The sequence below is a fragment of the Vanessa tameamea genome, chromosome 27 (genome assembly GCF_037043105.1).
Source record: "Vanessa tameamea isolate UH-Manoa-2023 chromosome 27, ilVanTame1 primary haplotype, whole genome shotgun sequence".
Lineage (NCBI taxonomy): Eukaryota > Metazoa > Arthropoda > Insecta > Lepidoptera > Nymphalidae > Vanessa > Vanessa tameamea.
Window position 1 is genome coordinate 3,644,468 of NC_087335.1, and position 27,697 is coordinate 3,672,164.

Genomic DNA, 27,697 nt, shown 5'->3' on the forward strand with positions numbered 1-27,697 from the left:
TTTAATTTATTCGTTGCACCGAAAACAAGCAACTAATTATCTCCGGGGATGCGTACGATACACTGCACAATGCAACTGTATTATTGAAAAGTACCTATGTGTGTGTTCTAAAATTAATTCCCACGCTTACAAACTACGCTCTTAAAACGCCGTTTGATAAATATCTTGCATATATATATTTATATAGGATTCAAGAATTGTTTAAGTAGAATACATTGCTGAGTTTCTTTTGTCGGTTCTTTTTTATGTCCGAAGTGTTTGTTCTCGAACTATTGGTAGATTTTTGACTATCAATAAGCAAGTAATCAATCAAAATCAAAATACACTTTTTCGAGTAGGCGTTTACAAGCACTTTCGGTTCGGAATGCAGATTCTACCGAGAATAACCGGCAAGAAACTCAGTAGTTACTCTTTTTCAATATTTAAAAATACAAAGTCATGTTAGTTAAATACAATTGTATACCTATGTATATAATAAATCCTGCTTGGAAGTCAACAAGTCCACATATAACTCCACGCTTTTTTATCATCTATATAATCTTGTATTGAATAATATGCCTTCTTCACCAATGTGGCTTTTGAGGTGATTTTTTGATTTTGACTTGAGTACACTCACTAGCTAAAGCCGTTAGTAGTAGTTGATTTTTACAATACCGGTATCTGTCTATCATGAGGTGTGGGTTCGGCTTTCTTAAGAAAAACTAGATGACAATTTTAAGTTAAGCTTAAAACTTGCATTTAAATTTTCTTATCACGTTTTATTATCAGTTGATGTATGTCGTGTTAGCCTACATTTAAAATTATAGTTCGAAAAAGTTGTTAGATTATCATTTTGATTAATACTAAATTATTGAATTTTGTTTACATTAAAAGTCATATTGAACTAAAGGAAAGAAACGCAAACTCCTTTCCAAATAACATCCCCCGATCAAACCACCCCGACAATCCTCCCCAAAATTTAACGCGCCCTTCGCTCTCAATTAGAGATTAATATCGTATTGTCTGGTGCCCTTACCGACCCCTCTGAATGCATATTGAATATACGTAAAATATATATATACAATCGTCTGTTGAAACGGGCAATGACTTCATGGATTTGAAACCAACTGTATGAATGAAATAGGCAAACATCAGACGGAAAAAAGTCTATGAAAATGAGTATTGCTTATTCCTTTTCTGTTATATAGTCTACCAACAAAAAAAAAATTAATAAATTGAGTAACCCTTGTGATATATATATATTTTTTTTAATGTTTTACAACAAAAAAATTAGTTCTCGTTAAGCATAACAGCTTGGCGAGAATTAATTTTTTTGTATTTGTTTTTTTTTTAATTTTTTACAACAAAAAAATTAGTTCTCGCCAAGCTGTTATACTTAACGAGAATAATAATATTATTTTATAATATTATTATTTTATATTATATTATTTTATAATATTATTATAGATTTTTATAAACATATTATACAGTGTGCTTTTAAGAGCAGTCACATTAACATCCAGAAATTATAAGAAAAATCAAAAACAAAAGATTTACAATAAAGATTACACAACGATTAATATTTATACGTTATTATATTTATTATCAGTCAATTTGTTTTCTTTTACAGTCTTATTAATATTATTATTATTGTTTATATTTATTTTATAGTTTTAATACGATAGTGCACGGTGAGACTACCTGTAAGTAGTCGAACATTTTTAAATGTATTTTTTTTTAAATTTTGATGTAATATTGTATCTACTATTGGTTGTCCTAATGAAAATAAATAAATACGTCCCACCACCTCAACTTACTGGTACCTACCAAAACTTAATTACAAATGAATACTTAGAAAATACTTCTTTCATCGACCTGAATAGTGCGAACGGAATGGCCGCATGCAAACCATTACGTATAGAAAAAAAATATCTACATTATGATTTTATACCAAAGATCTTAACTATGCTAATATTATAAATACGGAAGTAACTCTGTCTGTTGCTTCTTCACGCTTTTACCGCTGAACCGATTTAGATGAAATTTGGTGTGGAGATAGTTTAAGTTCCAGGGATGGATATAGGCTATATTTTAATCAATTCCTCGAGGGGTTAAAACGGGGATGACTGTTTGTGTGCTATAGATAAAGTAGATTCAGCGACCAAATGGTACGTCATTACGATAAATATTGTAATGACGTGTAACTAAATAAAAATATATTGACGGTTAAAAATCGACCAACAGAAATAAATCCAGACATAAGCAAACCCAGCGAAAATAACGAAGCGGGATATTTTTTTTTCTTTTATTTGTTATTTAAAATGGTCTGGGCGGGATTGCTTTGTTCCTAAGGTGTGTTGTTTATAAGGGCGTGAATCTTTTTTGGGATTATATTATTGTCCGTTAAGGGACGTGTTAAACCTATGTAGTCAGGTAACAGAGGTAAACAGGGGCGTATTTAGTGGATCTAGGGTCAGGATCTTGTGGAGAGTTCCACATTAGGGAGTTCTAAAAAAATATTCCAATCACAACTAGTCAATTTTTACTTTAATATTTGATTATCAAAAATGACAAATGGATTTTCGACCAAACCGCCTATCAAAGCTATCCCTGCTAGGTAGCATGGCCATGACAGAACGCATGCATCTTAATCGTGGATTGCGGGTTCAAGGCAAGGCAAGCACCACTGAATTTTCGTGTGCTTAATTTGTGTTTATAATTCATCTCGTGCTGGGCGGTGAAGGAAAACATCGTGAGGAAACCTGCATGTATCCAATTTCAACGAAATTCTGCCACATGTGTATCCACCAACTCGCATTGAAGCAGCGTAGTGGAATATGCTTCAAACCTCCTCAAAGGGAGAGGAGGCCTTAGCCCAGCAGTGGGAAATTTACAGGCTGTTAATGTTAATGTATGTATCATAATATATTAATCAATTTATTCTGCAATAAGTTATTGAAACAACTGACTGAAAAAAAAAACTATTTGGAAAAATAGTTAGGAGCCTCCAAATATTTGTTGTTACATGGTGTCTAGACTTCTAAATGTGGAGGTCATAAGTTTTAATTCGATTCTTGTACTTATAATAACAGCATGGCGAGCACGTCACAATTTAAAAAAAAAAAGCGTCGTGAGACACCTGGTTCGAACGAAGATACTTTGATTATATATTATGTACTAAATAACAGACATAATAAAAAAAAATAAACAACGTTTGAGATAATTAAATGTCATTGACAAAATTTTTATTTAAAATCCTGTTTGAATAAAAACAATATGTTTAAATATATAAAACCATATACAGGAAAACGAGGGAAAGTTCGCCTGGTTTTTTTCTAACGTTATTTGCCGGCTAACTTTACTATAAGCTGCTTTAAAGAACATCGTTACTAAAATAGTCACCCAAAGGACATAAACGTCTAAATTGTTCTTTAATAACGATCAAACTGGTATATCAACAAAATAAATACAAAAACAATTTCAACGCTTTGTTTAGTACTTTGTTTTGTTGTAAATGGTCATTAATTATGTATCAAAGTCCGGTTAATCAAACAAAATAAGTACATCGTAAACTTAATAGTGATCCTGATTTTTTCATCATAATCAGACTATCAGTCCACTGCTGGACATAGGCGCGTCATTAAGCCTGATCTTCGGCCCTTCTGTGCATCAACATTCCACTGTGCCACAGATTGTCCTACAATAGGCATGCCGATGCGCGGTCTCCACTCTAGAACCTTCTTTCCCCAACGGCTATCGGTTCTTCGACAGATGTGACCGGCCGCTATGTCGAACATCTTCGTTCTGTTTATTATTATATTGAAATGATTAAAGTTATTTTTATTTTTGTTGCAGGTGTACGCGAAGGCCCCGCCAATTATGTTAAAGTTCTAAGTGACGATCTCTTATAGGGAAGTGTTGTGTTGTGTAACAAAAAGTGATTAAGTTAGTTAAAACTTATCAATATGGGTTGCAATACGAGTTCAGACGCTAAGTCAACGAAAGAAGAGAAAGATGCACAAGAAAATCAAACGAACACGAAAACAGGTATGTGTAGAATAAAGAGGAAATAATGATTGAATTTGTATGAGGAATTCATAAATTATATTTTAAGATCACCGCCAAAATACTCACTGAGACAATTAGACGTATTAGTATGCATATATAATACAATATACCGGAAACAATTATCAATTTATCATTTGACAAATTTAAAAAGACTAAATTAATCAATAAATCTTATTATTCGTTAAAAGAATACTTTTTAGAAAAAAAAAAAACGTCTGGATTTAGTCTCGGGTTCCGTCACAGGACCGATTGAACAATAATTGTAAATAACATTGTAAATCTGTTTATTTGAAGAGTAACTATGCAAGGTTCTTGCCGTTTCAGCTCGAGGCTGCTTTCCGAGACGGCGGTAGTGATTAAATATTGACGATTCGAAAACGCTTTATTATAAAGTTCAGCTTTATAAAATACATATTTGATTTGACAATATAATACTGACAAATCCAGTTGAGAATCAAATCAAAGGAAACCGTCCTATTGTTCAACGTGCAAAGTAATGTAAAAAAATGTATTTTGACATAACAAGATAATACTTGGTGACTTTCGAGCAGGATATGCGTATTATATATAATTGTATTTAACTAATATTTTGTTGTTTAAATCTTTAAAAAAGATTAATTGCTGAGTTTCTGAGAGAGAGATGGCCCAGTGGTTAGAACGCGTGCATCTTAATCGATGATTTCGGGTTCAAACCCAGGCAGGCACCACTGAATTTACATGTGCTTAATTTGTTTATAATTCATCTCGTGCTCGGCGGTGAAGGAAAACATCGTGAGGAAACCTGCATGTGTCTAATTTCAACGAAATTCTGCCACATGTGTATTCCACCAACCCGCATTGGAGCAGCGCGGTGGAATATGCTCCATACCTTCTCCTCAACGGGAGAGGAGGCCTTAGCCCAGCAGTGGGAAATTTACAGGCTGATTATGTTATGTTTATATGAGAGAGAGAAAATAACTTCTGCCGTCTTGAATAACTTAAAGTATGATTTTGATTTTCGTGACAAAATAAATAATCGCTTCCTTTCACCTTTGAATTTAAATAACTCATTACTGAAGATGATAAAATCTTTATTTTTACTCAAGGAAAGAGGAACGGCAATAAAATTGTTATTAAATTAGTTTAATTAGATTCGTTCGTTCGTTCATTATTACTTAACTTCGTACCAAAATGTTTCTGTAAATTAGTTGGTATTAATTTCGTTGATATTTATTTACATTTTCTAGAAAACTTATTTCGTTTTGATTCAATAACAGTAGGATTCTCGGTGGTAGGGCTTTGTTCAAGCCCGTCTGGTTAAGTACCAACCACACATCAGATATTGTACCGCCATCAGCAGTACTCAGTACTGTTGTGTTTAGATTTGAAGGGTGACTGAGTCAGTGTTACTACAGGCACAAGGGACATCTAAGTTCCCATGGTTAGTGGCGCAGTGACGCTGTGAGGAATGGTTAATATTTCCTACAGCGCCTCCTTCAAGTGGCCCATTCGCTCGTCTACCTACCTATGTCATAAAAAAATACGATTACGTAAATTTTCAACTCCTCGACTACTCCTACAAAACTTACTTCAGTTTGCAACATGTTCTGCGTTCAACTACTACGAATTGGCAGAATTCTCTACTCAAGCACGTTAACTAGCTATTCGTTCACAAGTAAGGGATAAATTACAAAACAAAACAAATAAAATTCCTTTATTCAATATCTATTGATTGTCAAATGAAACTCTAACAGCGGTACGGAAAATATAATACATTGACCTGAGAAGAACCGGCGAAAGAAACTCAGAGAGTCTCTTTTGTTTGACGTTTTTATTATTAACAAATATAATATGAAAATAAATAGCCAAGAGGCGATCGTTTTATTCCCAAGGTGTATCAATCATACAAGCTCTAATTAAAGTGCAAAAAATATAATTAACACATAAATAAACGTAAAGTGATATGAGATATTAATTTGAAAAGGTTCCAACATAGTACATATGCTGTATAAAATGTATCTTTATCAAATTATACACTTCAAGTTTCACAATAAATTGGGAACCTTTGGAAGGGATGGAGTGTTTAAGTAAAGTCACGTTTTGTCATCAATTTCGATTGGAAATTGTATGAAGTACTGTTTTATCTGACGTCATTATCGTTACGTATTATTAACGAGTTTCCGTTTTCAAAAGCAAAACGAATACAAGGTTAAGTGAAATTCTGAGTTCCTGTTTACATGTTGTTGGTGTAACTAGTTGCTTATACTTCCCAAATTCCAGTGAATTAGGGCAAACATATCTTCTTAACATTAAGTGATAAGTTCGTCTGCCTTTTTAGAATATACAAAAAAGAGTTTTTCAGTCAAAAACTTTGACGGACATTGTATCGCAGTGCTATCTGAGTCACGGGTGTGTAAAGGTAAATATTGGTACCAGATTTAGAACTGATACTAAAAATAATGTCTAGAAAAAACAATACTTTTATATTGGTTCGACCCGCGGTTTGAACTCAGGACTTTGAGGTATATAGTAGTTAGCATCTTAACCGACAATACATTTTAGGGTTCCGTACTTCTAAAGGAATAAAGGAACCCCTATAAGATCACTTCGGTGTCCGTCTGTCCATCTTTCTGTTGACCCTTTCTCCCAGTAGGGGTGCAAAGTTGAAATTAATAAAGGAATTACATTTCTAAAGGAAAACGTACGAAAAATCTAAATCTTAAAATAACCTGGTCTTTCCCTTTTTATATACAAAAAACACATATATGCAAATAAATAACTTAAGTGTTGCACAGATTTGAAGTTGAATGTTTTTTATTTTGAGAAATGTAAAACTATTTCGCCAGACAGAAGTAATCGCATTACACGTCCACGCGGGATATATACCTTCGACAGACATATATTTATATATATAAAAACTAATATTTTATATCGAACCTTACTCTATCGGATTTATCGCGGCAATGAACAGACTCAAATCAAAGCTGTCTGTGACCTTCGACGTCCTAAAAGTCATTGCCTTAAATATAATAAGGCGATAGCTTTTAGCAACGTAGGATTTATAAATACAAGTTCAGACGTTCAAACTTACACTTTGTAACATTTAATAATAGATAAAGATTGTTTTTTTATAAATAGAGTATATAATGATTTATTTATTTTTAATTGTATTCGATTGCCAAGGAAAACGTTGTTAGGAAAATTGAATGTGTGGGATGATTTATTTCACAAAAATTCCCAAATATTGAGGAGGCCTTAGTCGAGCAGTGAGAAAATGTCAGTCCTTGAAAATACTATGATGTATTTAATCATACAGTATATATATATATATATATATAATAGCTTATTATAAATTGCAAATGAGTTCCATAGATTTCAATTAGGAAGGGATAATAGTTGTCAGTGGACGTGACGTCCCGAACAAACATAGGGGTTCGGAAAACTATATCCGGTATTGTTTGTTGTTTGTTTTTCGCTTGTATAAAACTATCAGTAGCACTCGACATTACATCTAGTATTTATATCATACTAGCGACCCGCCCCGGCTTCGCACGGGTGCAATGCTGATATTAAATATACTACAGAATATCTTACAACGTTCTCAGTCATTATCATAGTAAAAGGGCTATATTGATCTATATTAAATGCACAATGTATTTAAGGTACTTAATTGGATAAGGATTAATGATTAATTGCTTAAAATAGCTTCGAAAATATTAGCCATTATTTCTCGTAAAAAGTAAAGGATAAAAAAATTGGTATTGTGGGTTATCCCTAAGAGATAGACATATATCATTGCGGACTTTTTTGAAGACTTTTTTGAGGTGTACAATAGTGTTGTACATTATTTTAATCTATCTCGTATTGTTCAGCCAGCGTTTGCAATGTAAGCGCAAAAAATGTATTTATTTACATCACTTTAGAAACCTCTAAAATAATCAGTGTTTCTTTACTATATTGGGCATGTATTATACATATAAACCTTCCTATTAAATCAATCTATCTATTTAAAAAACCGCAATAAAATCCGTTGTGTAATCTTAAAGATCTAAGTATACATAGAGACAGACAGCGGTAAGCGACTTGGTTTTATACTATGTAAAGACTAACAAACTTAAAGTATAGAAATACTATTCTGTAAAAATCGTATTGGTATTCTGTAACTTGAATTGATGAGAACTTAAACTCACCTCGATTTTATACATCAAATTCAAAGTTGATATCGAGTGAAATGTGAAAAATCAATATGAACTATTCAAAATCTGTAACAGGACTAAACAAAGTTACGTTAATATCAGATATCTGGGTGGTCCCCCATGTAAGTATCCCAATGTAAGTAGCTAAAGCACTTGTGTTATGGAAAATCGGAAGTAACGACGGCACCACAAACACCCAGAACCAAGACAACATAGAAAACTAATGAACTTTTTCTAGATCGACTCGGCCGGGAATCGAGCCCGAGACCTCGGAGTGGTGTACCCATGAAAACCGGTGTACACACTACTCGACCACGGAGGTCGTCAAATATTTGTACATCAATATTTCTTACAGTGCAATGTCTATGGGCAGTGAGGATCTCATACTCGTCCTACATACATATATCACAAAGATAAATCTCTCAGAAAGAGAGTATCAGGGCTCCAATGACAAGGCTTAGAGCCTGTTCCTCCACGCACGCTAGTGCTGGTAAGTGGATAATTGGGTGTAAACGTTATGTTATTCTTTGCCGGCGCGTACTAGATGACTTATAAACAAAACTTAAATACTTAAAATAATAATTATGGCTACCTCGTTTTCAAACCCGGAAATTTGCTCAAGCCTCTACTTGATACGTATCCCTATTACGTCGTTAACTTTAAAGGAACCTCTAGGCAGACTTCGATTCTAAATTTAAACCTCTTAGTTGGTGGATTTTCAAAAACACTTTAACAGTGTTAACTTAAGCGTGAACAAATGGCTGAGATAGAGGTTAGAACGCGTGCAATTTAACCGATCATTGCTGGGTCAAAACCAGGCAAGCACTACTGAATTTCCATGTGCTTAATTTATGTTTATAGTTCACCTCGTGCTCCGCAGTGAAGAAACCGGCATGTATTTAATTTCAATGAAATTCTGCCACATGTGTATCCACAAACCGGCATTTAAGCAGCGTGGTGGGATAAGCTCCAAATCTTCTCCTCAAACGGAGAGCGGGTCAGCCAAACCTGGAGCAGCAAGTCCAGCAGTGGGATACCTACAAGCTGTTAATTTAAACAAATATTTAAATACTGATTGCCATATTTCTAACATTCAAAAATCACTTCTATACTAATTTTCACCCCCAATTTATCTCCTTTAGTTATAAATACCGTTTTTGCTTGATAATATTGACTATAGAGTATTACACTCAGCTCGACAGGAGTGGTTTATAGTGTAACAACAGCAATACTTATAGTGGTGGTTATACTTATACTTTATTTGGTGGTAAGGCTTTGTGCAAGCCCGTCTGGGTAGGTACCACCCACTCATCAGATATTCCACCGCCAAATAACAGTACTCTGTATTGTTGTGTTCCGGTTAGAAGGGTGAGTGAGTCAGTGTAATCATAGGCACAAGGGACATAACATCTTAGTTCCCAAGGTTGGTAGCGCATAGGTGATGTAAGCAATGGTTAATATTTCTTACAGCGCCTCTGTCTATGGGCGGTGGTGACCACTTACCATCTGGTGGCCCATATGCTCGTCCGCCAACCAATGACATAAAAAAAAAAAGTATTGTTGTATCGGTTTGAAGGGGGAGTGAGCCAGTGTAACTACCGGCATTAGGTACATCTTAGTTCCTATAGTTAGTGACGCATTGGTATGTAAGGATAAAAGGTTCATATTTATTTACAACGTCAATTTATTTTTCGTGAAATCTTCCACGAGTCCAAGACGCTTATCTAAGTCGGATTAAGAACACAAACTATATTATTAAGTATTTACTTAAAGTTATAAGTAGGTCTAGGTATGATTATATAGGATGAAAATTAATAAAACTTTGTAAATTATTGAAAAAAAAAAATCAATTGAGACTAACGGATACGACACGGAAATATATGAAACATGCTATCTGTCCCGACTTCGTACGGGTAAAGTTTTGAAGTTAAAATTTCCAAAAATCTTTTTTTAATGAACGTCTATGTTTAGGTATGTAACGTATCGTTGTATGTTGTGTGTATCGTTTATGTATGTGGACCGATAGTTACGTCGATCTTTTGATAAGTGGTATGTATCGTTTATATATTTATGAAAATCTTCCTCAAGCCCGTTGGAACAATGAGGTAGGATTAGTTCCAATCTTTAGCCCAACAGTGATTATAATTGATGCATGTTCAACGACGAAGAAAAATATTTCAAAACTTGCCCGCTCTGAAAGTGTGAAGATTTTTAATCTATGATATCTCTTAAGTACTATTCATTTATGTCTCGGAATTTGAAGGAATTGTTAAGATTAAGACTCTCTCGAGACGTGTTACGGAAATTTGAAACACGAATATTTACTCCGTATCTGTAGCGGATTAAAGTCGAAATCTTCTTGTTCAGCAAGAAAGCCTATTCAATTAAAGTTACCTAATTACATTCGTCCAGATTAAGTGTTTCATTCGTGCTTGATCTTTAAACAATATATTTATCGGTTCTTAAAGGGTTATTAACTTTTTTTGTTTCATTAGTGGTAAAAAGTTTCCGAACCCGTGATAGTATTTACTTTTAATGTAATCCTGTAAAATGACATAACGTAAGTTTCTATAAAAACCTATTTCAATAAAATATATTTTTGATTTTTTGTACACTGGCTTACTGATCATTCTAAAATATGGTAATGTAAAGGTGGAATCAGACGGTTAATTTTTTGTTAATTTTCGTGTTTCATTTTGCATCTTTCACTCAAAGTGACACGTTTAAACACAAAGTGAAACAAAAGTGCCGAATGAATTTATTAGTGAACCGATCCAACGACGTTGGATCGATTCATTCGGCATCTTTCATTCCCACTCCGAATGAACGAAAAATGAACAGTCTGAACACAGAGTGAACGTTCACTCGGATTTGGCCATTTTGTATCGAACGCATTTTTCTTAATGTTTCTTTTTAGCTCCTTGATCAAATGATCACAAATTAAACTTATTCCAAGAGACACGACTTCATTCGACGCCATATTGAAAGAAACTACGGATAAATGTTCTTTCTTACGTCATTCCAGCTAAGCCGTGTGAACATGGAATGAAAGAAAAATTAATCATTCACTCAAAAGAACATTCACTCGAATGAACCGTCTGATATAACGTTAAAAGAAAATATCATGTCAAATAAATGAATAAATATTATTTTTTCCACGGAATCGACTAAGTTAGTTGCAACACTTTTTCATCAATAATAATAATACTTTACATGTAATAATCATATACAATTACAACGTATTCGTCCTATATGAAAAGCAATGGATACTATCTCCGATTTATGATCTTCAATTTAATCTGTTAACAGAATAATAAGTCTTATTCATTTACATGTGAGTCACCTTTACTAAAAACAAAACACTAAGATCTCATTGTTCGCGGCGCTATGACTCAGCGATATATGATTTAAAAAATCTCGAAATCAAAAATCTTATCTTAACCTTAATATAATTTATTCAACCAGACATTTTCAAACATTTATAAAATGTGGGAATCTTATATATTACTTATAATAAAACTGGAGTGTCTGTTTGTAATATTAAAATAACCGCTTTTTACTAAATTCGTATACATGGTACATAGTATATCAAAATAACATTTTTTTTTTAATTTTTGTCTGTTTGTTTGTTCCTGGGCAGAAAGCTTATGTAATAAGGAGTAACTTAGGCTACAACAATAACTTTTTTGTTAAATTCAAACGCGCACGAAGTCGTGGGCACAGTTAGTATATCTAACATGTTATCCTACAATAACTTGAGCGTACAAAACAATTGTAAACAATTTTATATATATATGGACGGTTACATTGTTCAAGAAATACGGGGTGTAAGGCTTCGGGCATGATCTACGTTTATCCCCACGCAAATAATATTAATAATAAATGAATAATGTGATTTGCGATTTGATGATCTCTGAGGAAAGGAACTCCCCTAATTTGTAAGTTATTGCGTTGTTTACGACTACGAATATTTAAAACTAGCTGTGCCCGTGACTTCGTGCGCGTTTGAATTTAACAAACAAGTTATTGTTCAGCTCGCAGATTTTACTATATTACAGCGTGACTTTATTATTATTTTGTATATAATTCTAAAATAAAAGTTACTCCTTATTAGATCAGCAATCTGCCAGTGAAAGTCCCATCAAAATCGGTCCAGCCAGACAATTAACAACAAAAAGACAGACAAAAATTGTAATAAATGTTTTTTTGGTATATGTACCGTGTATACATACATATGCATTTAGTAAAAAGCGGTTATTTTAATATTACAAACAGACACTCCAATTTTATTATATGTATAGAAGATGTACTGTTTGAATCAAAAAATTATATGTATATTTAATGTGATAAATGAGCAGACGGTCTTTTTTATGATACCTATAGTTAGGCAGTCGAGCAAATGGGCTACCCGATGTAAGTGGTCACCACCGCCCATAGACAATGGCGCTGTAAGAAATATTAACCATTCCTTACATAACCAATGCGCCACCGACCTTGGGGACTAATGTTATGTCCCTTGTGCCTGTAGTTACATTAGCTCAATCCCCCTTCAAACCGGAACACAAGAATATTAAGTACTGCTGTTTGGCGGTAGACTAACCTACCTAGACGGGCTTACACAAAGCCCTACCATAAAAAACATTTTTTTTGAGATGCCAACCTGAAAAAATACTTAACCAATATAGGCCAATACTTTGTCAATATATTTGAATAGAGTTAAGGCCTTTGTAATAGAAAAAGGACAAAACTCGTATTATATAAATTTAATTGCGTTGAGGTAGATAATATATCTTTCTAGAATTTAAAAAATAGTACAAGACAAGGGCTCCGAGACGTACATTGCCTAGAGGCCCCAATATATTAGTCCAACCCTGCTCAAATATCAGAAGATGTATTGGTTTCAGTAAAATGTACAAGCCAGTGCCATCTGCCGGCATTGCAAAATATGTTTTAGGTACTCGACAAAATAACATTAGACTTTAAAATTTAGTCCATATTTGTGTTTAACGCCATCTAGTGGTTATTTAAAAAAACTTTGCCAGCTTCTTGAGATTTGAAACAAAATAGTTGCGTAAGTTGACGATAGATGGCGCTCTTACATAATTCTGTAGGTTTTATTTTATTTCATTAACTTTATTATAATTAAAGATTGTGAAATCGATCAGTAATATTAAAAATAGTTGTTTTTTAATACACATTTACTTCACAGCTATTAGCGAAGATAAAATAATTTAAAATAATATTATAAGTTAGGTTTTTTTTGTATCTTGTTTGAAGTAGTGCTGTTAGCCCTACTGCTTTACAGCGTCACCGAACGTTGGGGCGAGTGTTAATACTCTGCCTTAAGGTGAACCCTTTCGGGCTTGAGAGTGACGTTCGTCCTGAGGGTGTCTCCTATGAGATCGCACCTCGGCTCAGACCGTAGTCGGTGGGGGGGATAAGTTAGGTAAGTTAGCTTACGTAAACACAAGCAAAGCCGTCGGCAGACGTCGTGCTTTACCATGTATTATGCTTAAACCTCTAAAATACGCTGCATTATCTGGTATTTGTTAGTAAAAATGTACTATTGATTTAATCGTCTTTTTCAGTTAAGCATTCTAAATAAAACGTCTCCTAATTTATTGATATAGTTAAAACATACAAGTAGGCTAAACAAGTTTAATAATCGTAAAAACAGCATTGAAAAATTGCAGATGGGTATATTTTCAGGCCACCTCGCTATCTCATGCGAGGTAGTACTCGTCATGTTCCCTTTACAGAGGTCACCCTGAAGATCCGGAACAATGAATGACACTTTCATTCTTGTGAGATATTTTGAGGCCGATTTTTAATTAGTACGACTTCTTTGTACGTTTACGGTGTTTTCAATAATTAAAGCGTATTTTTGTTCTTATTAATAATTTACATCTTAAGATGTTTTATAATTTGGAAATAAAAAAATGAGGCAAATTTAATGCTTCAATTTTTATCTGCACTTTGAATCAAAATAAAAACATTCTTTATTCAAATAGTTTTATAAAATCACTTTTGAATCGTCATGTTACAATGTTGAATTAAATTTAAAGATTTCAGTTTAGAAAGTAGACTCTACCGAGAAGAATCGACACGAATTTCAGTTGTTAATATTTTGCACAATTTTAATTACAGACTATATCAGTAAAGTACAATTTATTTTTTATATATTCAGCCTAGAAATCAACTTTGGTTTTGTTTTGATTTCATTTCATTGTAAACTGCAAGTCACTCATCTACATTTGGCGATGAAAACTCTTTTAAATGAAATTTTTAATATCATTAGTTCATTTAGAATGTTTAATTTTTCATTTTTTTACTCATACAGCCGTAGTACCTCTCTCTAACCGGGAAGTAACTTTTTCCGCTCTATAAAATTAATTCTTTGTTAAATCGTAAGAATTTAGTAAATTGCAATCAAGAATCCTCTTTAATTTTCTTCACATCTACTCAAATCTGCTGGAGCTCTTCAAAATGAGACTTATAACCGATTTTTAATATACAGCAATCGTCCCATAATCACTGGGATAGAAATCCGTTAATGCTATTAATATATAAGAAAGATTTTCCTTTGGTGTTACTATGTCTTTATTATTCATCTCACGCACACTAAGACATCTTCTAAATACGAGCGTCACCCATACAAATGTGTACTACATAGCATTAATTGACTTGACGTGTATATATACTATGTGAAGTGGTCTAAAATGAACTATAAACTATAAATAAATATTGAAAATTTTATGAAAACTTTAGTGAACAGACAAATCAAAATCGGTTGACCAATTGATGAGAAACGAAAAATGATTAGATTAAGAATTCAATTGAAATTCAATTACAATCCTAACAAATATAATGAACACGTAGGTGTGTTTGTTAGTTACGATTTTATATATTAACTACTCAATCGATTATTATATATCTACATTTGCGTACACGTTGCTTACAAGGTACACCTTAGGTAATGAAAATTATATAGACTAAACCCCCCTCCCTAGAAACGCGGGCGGAAATTGATCTTATAAACACTAGGTGCTAGCTTAAATATTTTATTTTCAATATGGAATTCATAAAAAGCGTTATTTATTATGAAGACAGTGTTAATTTCTTATGTAATCGTAGACATGATTTTGTTGATGATGATGATGATAGTGATGATGACCCGTCCTGACCATCTTCGGTCACCTCAAGGGAGACCAGCCGACTACGCAGGACATGTTAGAGTGCACATGTGTGTGCACAACAACAGATGCACTCTATACCCTCTCGTAATCCGACGAGACGGAACATCTGACATGCCCAGAACGAGTTCAGGCGCAGGACCAATGGCTTCACGTGCTTTTCGAGGCACGGGAGTGTACGCAATTTAGACCTGCAGACTCCGAGTTTATTTTGACAAAATACTCAATAATTTTTTTTCGGCCCGCTCTAAAGTTCGAACCCAGAACCTCGGCATTACAACTAGCTACTAAACTAAAGATGCAGTATAGTCGTATATATATGGTTATCAAATTGTCCTGGATCAAAACTAGAACGTGTAGCACTTAAGATAGGTATTACAAGTTAAATGAAGTTAACTTAAGTAACGCTTCGTCTGCCTAACATGCAAATAAACTCGTATAATATCACAAAGAGAATGGTTTTCTTTGTATCCGCGTTTTGGATTCATATCTAACTACTCAAATTACCGTGAAACTTTAACATGAGAATATTTAACTACAATTATTCTGAGAATTTTGTAAGATGAAATTGCTTATACCGTTCCAAAATGATTTATTAAAACAATTACATCATGAACTTGTTACAAATAGGTAACTAATCATACGGAGTGTCTTAAAAGGTGTTAATGTCTGTACATTTGTTAGTGTATGTCCATATTTAAATTTTAGTAAAAAAGGAGCAGTTTGTTAGTGTTCCACTGCTGGCTTTGGGCCTATTCTCCCTTTGGGGAGAAGGTTTCGAGCTTGATCGTTTATGAGGTCCTTCGTCTGGAACCAATCCTGGTTATAGAATAAGATCGTACTATACATAAAAATACATAGTCATCGAAACTGAATCAATCCGTAAAACAAGAGAATAGTTCTCATTCAATATTTCACCTAACAAACCTACAAATTGAAACTTGTATTGATACTTAATATCGTAATAATTAGCACATTCAAATTCAGCTTCATAATACTAGTACAGAAAATCGAAATAAACGAAAGAAAAAAAATGACATCTTTTCAACATTTCAATCTGAAAAATATTCGATTTAATCTCGCCGTGAACTGTTTTCAATTTAATATAATACTGGTAAGTTTTTCCAAAGCAATAAACCGGATCCAGCGCTCACGATCGGTACTAAAGCGTACTCTCTACTTCCAACTGATTGAGATGCAATAGTGCGAACCCGCTAAGAATTAAGATGGCTTCCGTAACTCTTTGAGTGCTCGCAATTAAGTTTCCTTTAACTTTCGCCTGCGTTGAATTATAGAAAGCAATTTCTGCTTTGAAAGTGATTTGTAAGTATTTATAAGTGGAAACTACCCCTATTAAAGTATTAAGCGTATGATACTGAAAAATTGTTGAAATCGGATTTCATTTAACAATTCAGCCCAACTAACAACAAAATATAACATTATTTTCATATATGCTATCTCTTTCTAACATACGCACACGCGCACGGTCACCCACGCATACACACAAACACACGCGCAAACTCATACACACACAGGCACACTTATATTCTAATTCATATAACATAAAAATCAATGTACTATATTACCGGAACAATTATGGAAGCGGAATGTAACTTTTGAAATGAAACTCGATCGATAAATGTGTTCCTACCGTCATGAAGTTCACCTAGTACGGAATTTAATATACGTCGAACTTGGATTGTTTACTGTTACGTTTTTTCTAATGTATTCGTTATATAATAAATCTTATAGGTATAGAATACTATTGGTACCTAGCAGTTCTAGTATCCTTCAAACGCAGGCGAATCCGTGGCCGGAAACTAGATAGTAATAAATTTTCGTTATTGGTTTTACTTGGTGGTAGGGCTTTGTGCAAGCCCGCCTGGGAAGGTACCACCGCATTGCAAGCGGGCAAGCACCACTGAATTTTCATGTGCTTAATTTGTGTTTATAATTCATCTCGTGCTCGGCGGTGAAGGAAAACATAGTGAGGAAACCTGTATGTGTCTAATTTCAACGAAATTTACATCACTATTGTAACGTTACGTAAAAAACGCTTAACAGTTTCACGTGTTTTGTTATAATTTTTTGCGGTCAAGGATATAACAAAATACAAAAAGATCAGGCTTAAAATAACATTCTTTTTCCACTGATAACAAATAATAGTTCGTGTATTGATTTCACGCCGTTTGATGTAGTTGTTGTGTGAAGACGTAGATTGAAAAAAAAATGTGGTCGTCAAGGAACACACGTCAAGGAACAAGAATAATATAATCTTAGAGTTTCGTTTATATTAATATATTATTATTATAGTAATACATGAAATAACACTAAAGAGTCTTCTCAGGCATGCCTGTTAGATTTATTTATAGTGAATTAACACATTACGTTAGAATATTTTAAGAAGAATTTATATTTCCTTATTACTTTATAATATTTTAAGGTAATATTAAAACATTATAATAGCTGTTAGTAATCGTAATACTGTATTAATTAATATTTACATTTGAACTTTTGTATCTCGATAATTGCATATATTATCAATAATTTAACAAGCAATAACAATCATACTATATCACAAAATTGTATCATACCTTAACACCTTGGTAGTCCAGGAAAAAATGTTCTATAAGGAACTTTTATAAGCCTCAGTACAAATCACATGATTCACAACAATGAACGGATCAGTCAAAGCTAATTATTAATGTTATCACAAAATAAACTATGATAAATATAGAACTAATTAAATTAAAGTTTCTCATCTAAATTATACATTATATAGATCTTATTGTGAAGCAATTGACGACCTCCGTGGTCGAGTAGTGTGTACACCGGTTTTCATTGGTACGCCACTCCGAGGTCCCGGGTTCGATTCCTAAGTTTTCTATGTTGTCTTGGGTCTGGGTGTTTGTGGTACCATCGTTACTTCTGCTTTTCCATAACACAAGTGCTTTAGCTACTTACATTGGGATCAGAGTAATGTATGTGATATTGTCCAATATTTAATATTTAATATCAATCGATCTTAGGAGATTGTTTGTATCCAAAAACTTCCATTCTAATACAGACACATGGTATGATATTGTGTGCTTATGTTAGTTTTTCTGCCCACAGCTTGTCTTTTACAAGTGCAGAATTATCAAATCACGCATCACTATACAATGTTATTTGTTTTCCGATCGTTGAGTTGTTCCAATTGAAACGTTACTTATTCAATAAACAGACAAGTACAGTTCACTTCCCTTGACACATATATTTATAATGTAATCTACTTAAAATTTTGTCGGTTATTAAGAATTTATTTTGTAAACAACAATCTTGGATTTTTTTCAACATTTAAGGTTGGAAAGGATTGGCAAAATATAAACTAAATTGTAATACAGTTTGTGTTTACTCCACTGTTGGGCAAAGTCTTTCCGTGAGAAGTTTTGGGATTTATTATGGCCAAACTGCTCAAGGTTATTTACATATGACGCGTGTAGATTCGCTCACGATGTTTCCCTTCACCAAACACGAGATCAATTATAAACACAAATCAAGTACACGAAAACTCAGTGGCGCTCACGTGCTCAAAGCCACTAGGCCATGTGACTAGAACACGCAATATAACAAATTACAACTTACAACTGCAAATTATATTGGCTCGTTATACTTCATGTTTATTAAAGACGAATAAATTAAATCGTTTAATAAATGGCAACACTTTTTTTAATAACAGTAGACTGTATTTTATGAAATATATGTATGTACGTAACATAATATTAATGAAAGATGATTGCCAAAATTAGTAAAATTACTTTGGTGATTATTGAAAATAATCATCAAAGTCAGAATATACTGAGGAATAAACACAAAAAGCCGAACCGATATCCTTCTTTCTTTTTAGAAGTCAACTAAAAATAATACAGAGCAAAAATAAATTGAAATTGTATTTGATAGTACGCATTTTAATAAAATGAGGTAATGTTTAAAAAAAATGTCCTTCAATATCCTTAATATTCTATGTTGACCATTATTATACCCGATCGAAACCAGGACAGATAACCATGTCTCTGTGATAATTCGGGGTGTGGAAATGAGTTATTTAACCAAAACGCGTGTTGGAGTGGACTTTGCGGCTCTCGTACGCCAAAGTTATTGATTTTACAAAAAAAAGGTAATAAAATGATTTTTAGGATTTTTTTCTAGTTTAATTTATTATATAACTATTTTCATCGTAAAATGAGTCGGAACGAAGTTATTCTCAAAAAAAATTTTTATAGCGCTATTTTTGTAATTAGTCGGTGCGAAGGGTAACCCTCTTTTTGAGCACGAAATGACTGTACTATAGTGTTGTATAAAATATAGGCACATTATATTATATCGTCATTTTCAACAAAACCGTTGCCTAAAACCAGTACTCACAGTGCAATGTAAATTTGAGCACCGTGGACTACATAATTTGATATATCTCGTAGCACAATGCTACGACGTTGATATTTCTGTAGCATCTAGTACTACATGAGAAACTTGTCGGAATGACTAATTATAATTTATAATGAATGCTTGTTTTCATATTAATATATTCTAGAGATATTTCATAACAATATAGAGTATAGGTTTTGAAATAGAGCGATTTATTCTCTGATATAAATCTACTCTATATAGTATTATTAAAAATTTAATGTTGAGAGACGGCTGCGATGAATAATACTGAAACGTTCAAACGACATTACTATTCGTTTCTAATTCTAAATCTTTGTTAAGTTTGCAGTTGAATATTGAAATTTTAGTGCAAAATTTGCAGTTAACACATTTTGTTATATAGTAAATTATAGTGAAAAAAATCTCTGAAACGAGTTTTTGAGTATTTTTCGCATAAATAATAATATGGCGATTCGTAGGTGTAATGTTGCGTTATTGTGATCATTTTGCCCGGCCACGACGTAAACAGTAGCTATTTCTTAATCTGATTTGTATTTTATATTTGTCGGAAAAGAGTGTCTATGGGATGTAGAGAGCGCTCTAGTACAGCGTCGCGTCGATTGTAGCGGGACGGCCATCTTGGATATATGGTTACATTCGAATCGTTAATTTCCGAAATTATCTTTATTCTTTTGTAATAAATTCAGTAATTTATATGTGTTTGTGTATGTGATGTATAAACGAATCGATATTGATGACTTGTGTGAATTCATCTGTGTAATTAGTTCGTTTTATTAAAGAGGTATTTAATTTGTGAAATAATCGTTTGAATATACGCTCATGAATAATCCTGATATTGGTTCATTAAGAGCCGAGATGGCCCAGTGGTTAGAACGCGTGCATCTTAACCGATGATTTCGGGTTCAAACCCAGGCAGGCACCACTGAATTTTCATGTGCTTAATTTGTGTTTATAATTCATCTCGTGCTCGGCGGTGAAGGAAAACATCGTGAGGAAACCTGCATGTGTCTAATTTCAACGAAATTCTGCCACGTGTGTATTCCACCAACCCGCATTGGAGCAGCGTGGTGGAATATGCTCCATACCTTCTCCTCAACGGGAGAGGAGGCCTTAGCCCAGCAGTGGGAAATTTACAGGCTGATTATGTTTATGTATGTTATACTTCATTAACGTCTCATAAAAAAGTTTAATAATATCCAAGTTCAAGGTATATTATATCATGAAGCGTAATATAAAAGTTGCCGAGTTATATTACTTGTGTGTGTGTATGTTAAAAACGAAATGCAGTTGCGTTGTAATTCCCTCTAAGCCTTTTAATTATCGAAAAAGGGTAATCTGAATATGCTCGGATTATAAGTTTCCAGTGTGGGTGTGACTATAGTTCGATGTATATATGTACAAACAGACATATATTTTAATTATTAACATATAATGTTACATAACAATAGAAAAACAATGAATAACAGTTTATTGTTTAAGAAACTCTATAAGATACACGAGTAAGGGCCCTTAGGGTACACACGGTAGGGCACTTTTAGTAAAAATTTTATTTTGCGGGTGTATGGTAGAGGTTGTATATGTGCATGCGTATATACTTACACAATTTTTTTATATACATGCACAAATAAAAACGAAATACGGCCAAACGTACTTTTTTATTACATATTTTAAGAAAATATAACAATTTCAACTCCAAACTCATTAATTGGACGCGAAATAGAACAATGTTCATAAGAATTATGTTTCATAAACTTCAATTAATTAAATTCCTCTTTTTAAGAAAATACGGTTGAAAGAAGAACAAACAAATCCAATCTCCAGTTTCGCTGATCAAAAGTTGGAATAATTCATTTGATTTTAATCGGAACGATCATTGGTGGAAGACTTTACCAGATTACTTGGTGGTAGAGCTTTGTGCAAGATAATCTGGAAAGTTACGATCCACTTAATACATATTTTACCAAAAACCGGCAATACTTTGTATATTGTTGTGTTCCAGTTGAAAGGGTGAATCTGTGACGAAGCCAATGTGACCTAATTTCTGCTACGTCGTAGTCTCTACGACGTACACAATCGTCTTTGCAATGTATGTAGATCAGTCACAGTCGCAAAAACAAGTCAAGTTTAATCAAAGATTTTTTTGTTTATAATATTTATTTATTTATTTATTTTATTTTTATTTGCGTTTTTATTCGGAGGTGAAGCAAAACATTGTGAGGAAACCTACACGTGCGAATGAAAATTCCACCCAATATGTATTAGCAGTACGGCGTGGTGGAATAAACAGTAAACCTCAAGAGGAAACCCTTTCCTCAGCAGGGGTATATTTACATTGCTTGTACTTTAATATATATCATTAATGGAAGGGGAGAAACGGCAAAGCACAAAAATGGTAGTTTTGGAAATTGAGGTTTAAAGTCAAGTTAGCAAACCTCATTTTCCAAAAACACCATATTGCACTTAGGCTGTTCTGTCTTTCCGCTGACGATATAGTGTAAAGTTATTACAAATGTCATTAGAAGTAAAGTTACTGTTCTTGTTTGTATGCGTCACATATTGTGGTATATCGAACCACAGAGAAAAAAATCTTATAACACATGAAATAGACTAAAATATTATAACACATGAAATAGACTAAAATATTATAACATATGAAATAGACTAAAATATTATAACACATGAAATAGACTAAAATATTATAACATATGAAATAGACTAAAATATTATAACACATGAAATAGACTAAAATATTATAACATATGAAATAGACTAAAATATTATAACACATGAAATAGACTAAAATATTATAACATATGAAATAGACTAAAATATTATAACACATGAAATAGACTAAAATATTATAACACCTGAAATAGACTAAAATATTATAACACAGTATGTGCTCTATGGCTTGTCTATCCTCTAAGTTATGCGCTTAAGTTACGAAAGTTTCATATCAAGCTATAGTTACTTAGTTTGGACGGTTAATGGGTTGTACATTTAAAAAAGCTAATCCTTGAAACGCGTTTTTCAAATGAAATAGTATTTAATTAATTTTTCCCTTAAGGCTAAAAATATAATGCTTAAGGTAAATTTAATTTATTAAAAGTGTAATAATAAATATCAATTAAAAAAAAGAAAGGCTAGAAACTTTTTATACCCGCCTTTTATATTTAGATAATATATGACTCCAAATAATGGTGGCTTTGTGCAAACCCATCTGGGTAGATACCACCCATTTAACAGATATTCTACCACCAAACAGCAGTACTTAGTTTGGTTGCGTTCTAGTTTAAAGTATGAATGAGCCTGTGTAACATGCACAAGGAACGAAACATTAGATTCCAAGGTTGGTGATGAATTGGTATGAATTTAAGAATGATTAATATTTCTTTCATCGCCAATGTCTATAGGCTGTGGTGGTACCTCAAGGTATCTATTCGCCTTTTGCCGAATTTTTATATATACATATATACTGTCTGTTGTCCTTCAGCCATATAGACCGATCATCTAAAGAAGAGGCGGCAATAGGCTGTGGAGCATTGGCGTATATTAAGAGAGACTTACGTCCAACAGTGGATTGCGATTGGTTGATGGCGACAATGAAGTGAAGGAGGTATATTTTTTGTAGTATTTTGAAGCCATTCTTTCTTCAAAATGTCTATTCTATTTTTAAATTTATATTTTCATCCTTCCATTTAGCTTTCCCTTCGCTATACGCGTTTTATGCGTAGCAGTAAATAAAAGTACTGGGGGGGTTTTTGAACTGCGTCGTCAGTCGAGAAATATTTGGAGTAATATATTATCCGAGTAGAGCGTATAAAAAGTTTCAAATCATTCCATTTATCAAGACAGAGTGGCCTTAAGCCAGCCGCCATATAACGCGTTGTCATTTTATTTTTCAAATTAAACATTCACCGTTTTAACCTACAAAATATAATGTAAGCGAATATCATTAACCTAATTAAGCGAAACAGCGCTTAAAGCAGGCTGAAATGTGCTTTAAGCGATAATCTCTGCCGTTGACATAATTTTTACTTCCTTATAATTTAATATAAATATTCAAATTTTTTTGGACTGGCATTTTATGTAACAGGTCCAAAATGAATTCTGACTATAACAAACAAGAAATTCAGATGTTTTTCTTCCCAAGTATACAAATGAGGATAAGATCTTAATTTATTTATTCTATCAAAACTTATTCTGTATTTCATTTAAAAGTAATTCAATCGATACGTAATCTGTGCCTTCCTTTTGAATATTAAAAAAAGTTTTCGATTTTTATATCCCTCTTTCCTACTTTAGCCTCAAGAAGATAGAATCCTACAATTTAGCACCACTGAATTTTTTATGTGCTTTATTTGTGTTTATAATTTATCTCGTGTTCGACGGTGAAGGAATACACCGTGAGGAAACCTACATGTGTCTAATTTCAACGAAATTCTGCCACATGTGTATTCTACACCCGCATTGGAGCAGCGTGGTGGAATGTGCTCCAAACCTTCTCCTTAAAGGGACAGGAGGCCTTAGCGCAGCAGTAAGAAATTTACAGGCTGTTAATATGTTAAATAACTCAGCTATACTTTGTACTAATAACATTTCTTGACTAATATGTCTTTATTTATAACACAACCCTATTTCCTAGTTTAGGAACTTATATCCAATTTAATTTTGCTTCCAAAGTTCCGATAAATGTTTAGTCGATGTTCAAAACGTAATTTTTCGCAAATCATAACGAATATCATAGATTATAATTATTCAAGCTCTCGACCAATGATATCGCGTCAGTTCTAAGTCAAGTGTTGTTTATTTGACTTCTGTTCTCTTGTGGTTCGAATATACTATAAATATATTGTTAAAGAGAAAGTATTATATAAACTCCTAATTACAAGTGATAGCAATGAAACACGTAAGACGGAAACCACAAAGACTTATCTTAATATATAATTCTGCTCTACTTGTTTATACCACTGAACTGCTCTTAAACGACTAGACCGATTTTGATAATATTTTGTGTGATCAGGTTGTGGTTCCTGGATGACTTATATCGAAAGCGGAACGTGGGGCTTCGTTAAGATTTCACGTTTATTTTCTAAATTTAAATCAAGTAAGTTCTTACAAGTAACAAGTTAAATTTATAGTTACCATAAATATTCAATATGTGATTTATAAAAATTTAATGTGAAAAATATTAGCGGCATATTTATTTTCCATAAAATATATTATTTTATGTTGGTGGTAAGTGTTAAGTTATCTCAGATGTGTTAAACAATTGGCGCTTCCTAATCAGTTTAACGAAAACATTATCAAATTACTGGCGTTTACAACGTGCGATCATGTTCCCTTTTCTATAATACGGTTGTACACCCGTCCAGTCAAGTTTATTCATTTATTTAGATTAAGGATTTCAGGGCTAATTATACCAAGTAAACTTTGATATATATTTTTTATAACTTGGAACTAGATTAATACCTTTTATTATAAGAAGAAATTACTTATATTTTATACATTGACGAGGAAAATCAAACTAAAGAAGACAATAGATATTCGGGTGCTATCTTTTTAAATGAATGAGGATCGATTTCATTTGTAATCTCTAATTAAAAAAAATACTAAACCAATTTACATAAAACTTATACGAGAAGACGCAGCAGGTTTCGGGGAAGGTTTCAGTATATTGTACTATTACATAAGCAGCTTCGCTTCACAGTTTTCACTTTAAATTTAAACTATTTACCTAACAAGCGTGAATTTCGTGGTCTTGGGTTTGATATTTGGATAGTAACTCGTATCTGTTGATTGTACTGTAATTGTTCGATACACGCTGTATTCTGACTAATACAAATTAGTTAATGAACTCCATTTAATATTTATATGTGTATGATATAGGTTAACAATAAATTATCCGTTGATAGGATTGTAAATCTACATGCGTAATATGCAGGCGGCCTTATCACTAAAATCTATCACTTCAAAACTAACATAATACTATTGATCTCGAGGTGAAATTTCGCCTGCGTCAGACGGAGTCAGTCAACGAGAAGCCAGTAGGTTGATAATATAAAATATGAAGCCTCGCTACGCTGCGTAACAAAACCCGACTTCAAAATAATGCCGAGTAACACAACACAAAATATATTTTTTTATTCAGTTTTTTTGGACTAAGATATTATATCCGAGACATTATTCTAACAAAATAATATGTTATTCCAACCTTGGAAAGTCATATGTTATATCTCTCGTGCCTTTTACACTGGCTCTCTCCCCCTTCAAACCAGATCACAATACAAAGTATTGCTGTTTAGCGGTAGAATATATGATAAGTGGGTGGCACCTCCCAGACTGGCTTACAAAAAAAAAATACACAAACTCAATATACAAATACATACATCAGGTAGGTAGCTACGTGTTGTATAGCTAAGACGTAGAGACCTTATACTTTATAGATATTATAAAATTACCACCGGTTCAATTAAGAATAAACCAACATAAAAAGCTCAGTGATTCCGTAAATTATTCCCAATATTTTTTTTATGTCTAAAGAAAATTTAATATATATATATATTTTAAGATTAGTATGTAAACTGACTGCATTTGTCTAGGGGTTAGATATAAGGCCACAGATTCTCGGATCAAACTCCACGTTGCGCCAGTAAAAAGGTGTTTGGTTTTTCCGGAGACTGAAATTCGGTAGTGTACACTTGCAGCTGAACTCTATCTGGTCGTGTTAGAGTTACCGTCCTATTATGAGAGTGAGAGAGTAGAGATAGGATATAGATTAGAATAGGTCTTGGGTAGTTGGCTGGTCTGCCTTGAGATGGACCGCCGGGGCCAAAACCGGTCACGAAAACAGATCCATCAGAAATTGATAAGATTTTCATATGTGGTTAAAGGATTAACCATTTAATAATAATAGTAGTAGAAAAATAAGTTACTGTATTAGTGTTGATGAACGCGTGACCACCACCGTCTGCTTCGTTGTTCTAGTGGCTAGCTTACATCTGCAGATCCCAAGATCCTGGGTTTGGGTGGTAAAAACTTTTTCTTTATTTTTGTTTATAAATTCTTAGAAACAGCCCGATAGCAGTTTTATTTTTTGATTAGCAGCAGATTAGCAGTTGAGGTCACTCGTGAAGAAGCCATAAAAAAAGGTGATCACGAGATTCTATATCACAATCTAAACATAGAGATCTACAATTGGAAATGTTACCAAAATTGACAATGGTACCATTTTGCAGAAAGCATGTAATATGATTGGCCTGCGGGCTGTGCCTGAACTCCCTTCGGTCGTGTAGAGATGCCGTTCCTTTAGATTATAAGATTGTGGGAATAGAGAGTGCATCTAATATATAAAATTATTTGTGCACAAACTAGAACGTTATTGTACCTTATCCACCCACGCTGTACTCTGTCCATAAAATAAAAAAAAACTTGGTCTCAAAAATCATCTCAAGAACACCTTCCTCTTCTGCCCGACTTTTATTAATCCCGGCTATTACCAGGGTCTGTCCAACTAAGACTACTCCACTTTGCACGGTCTTCAGCGTCGTCATCACAGTGCTTGAGTATTATCATCATTATCATAAATTGATAACATAGACCGACCCAAGACAAAATAACAAAAAAGTTAGTACGGTCGTTAAAGTCTCAAAAACATGCAACATACTAAATTCAAATATAAATAACTAAATAAGATGGATACTACAGATAAATTACAAAAGAAATACTTCTTTCATTTATCAACTTGTGTCACTTACTGTTCATATATCGCCTCAGCTATGTACCTTGAAACATAAAAACCATTTTAAATCTTATTACATATGTAATAAGGGCTAGTATACCACGTGAAATAAACTT

The 27,697-nt window shown here is 33.2% G+C and overlaps 1 protein-coding gene across 1 annotated transcript in view; it reads left to right on the top strand.

The window, feature by feature from the left end:
• The first annotated feature begins 3,859 nt into the window (after positions 1–3,859).
• LOC113392055 (sperm surface protein Sp17) overlaps positions 3,860–27,697 on the top strand; it is a 186,189-nt gene continuing 162,351 nt past the window's right edge. The window contains exon 1 of the mRNA XM_026628288.2: positions 3,860–4,026. Coding sequence (XP_026484073.1) covers positions 3,945–4,026 — 82 coding nt within the window. The 5' untranslated portion in view covers positions 3,860–3,944. The remainder of the gene's footprint in view (positions 4,027–27,697) is intronic.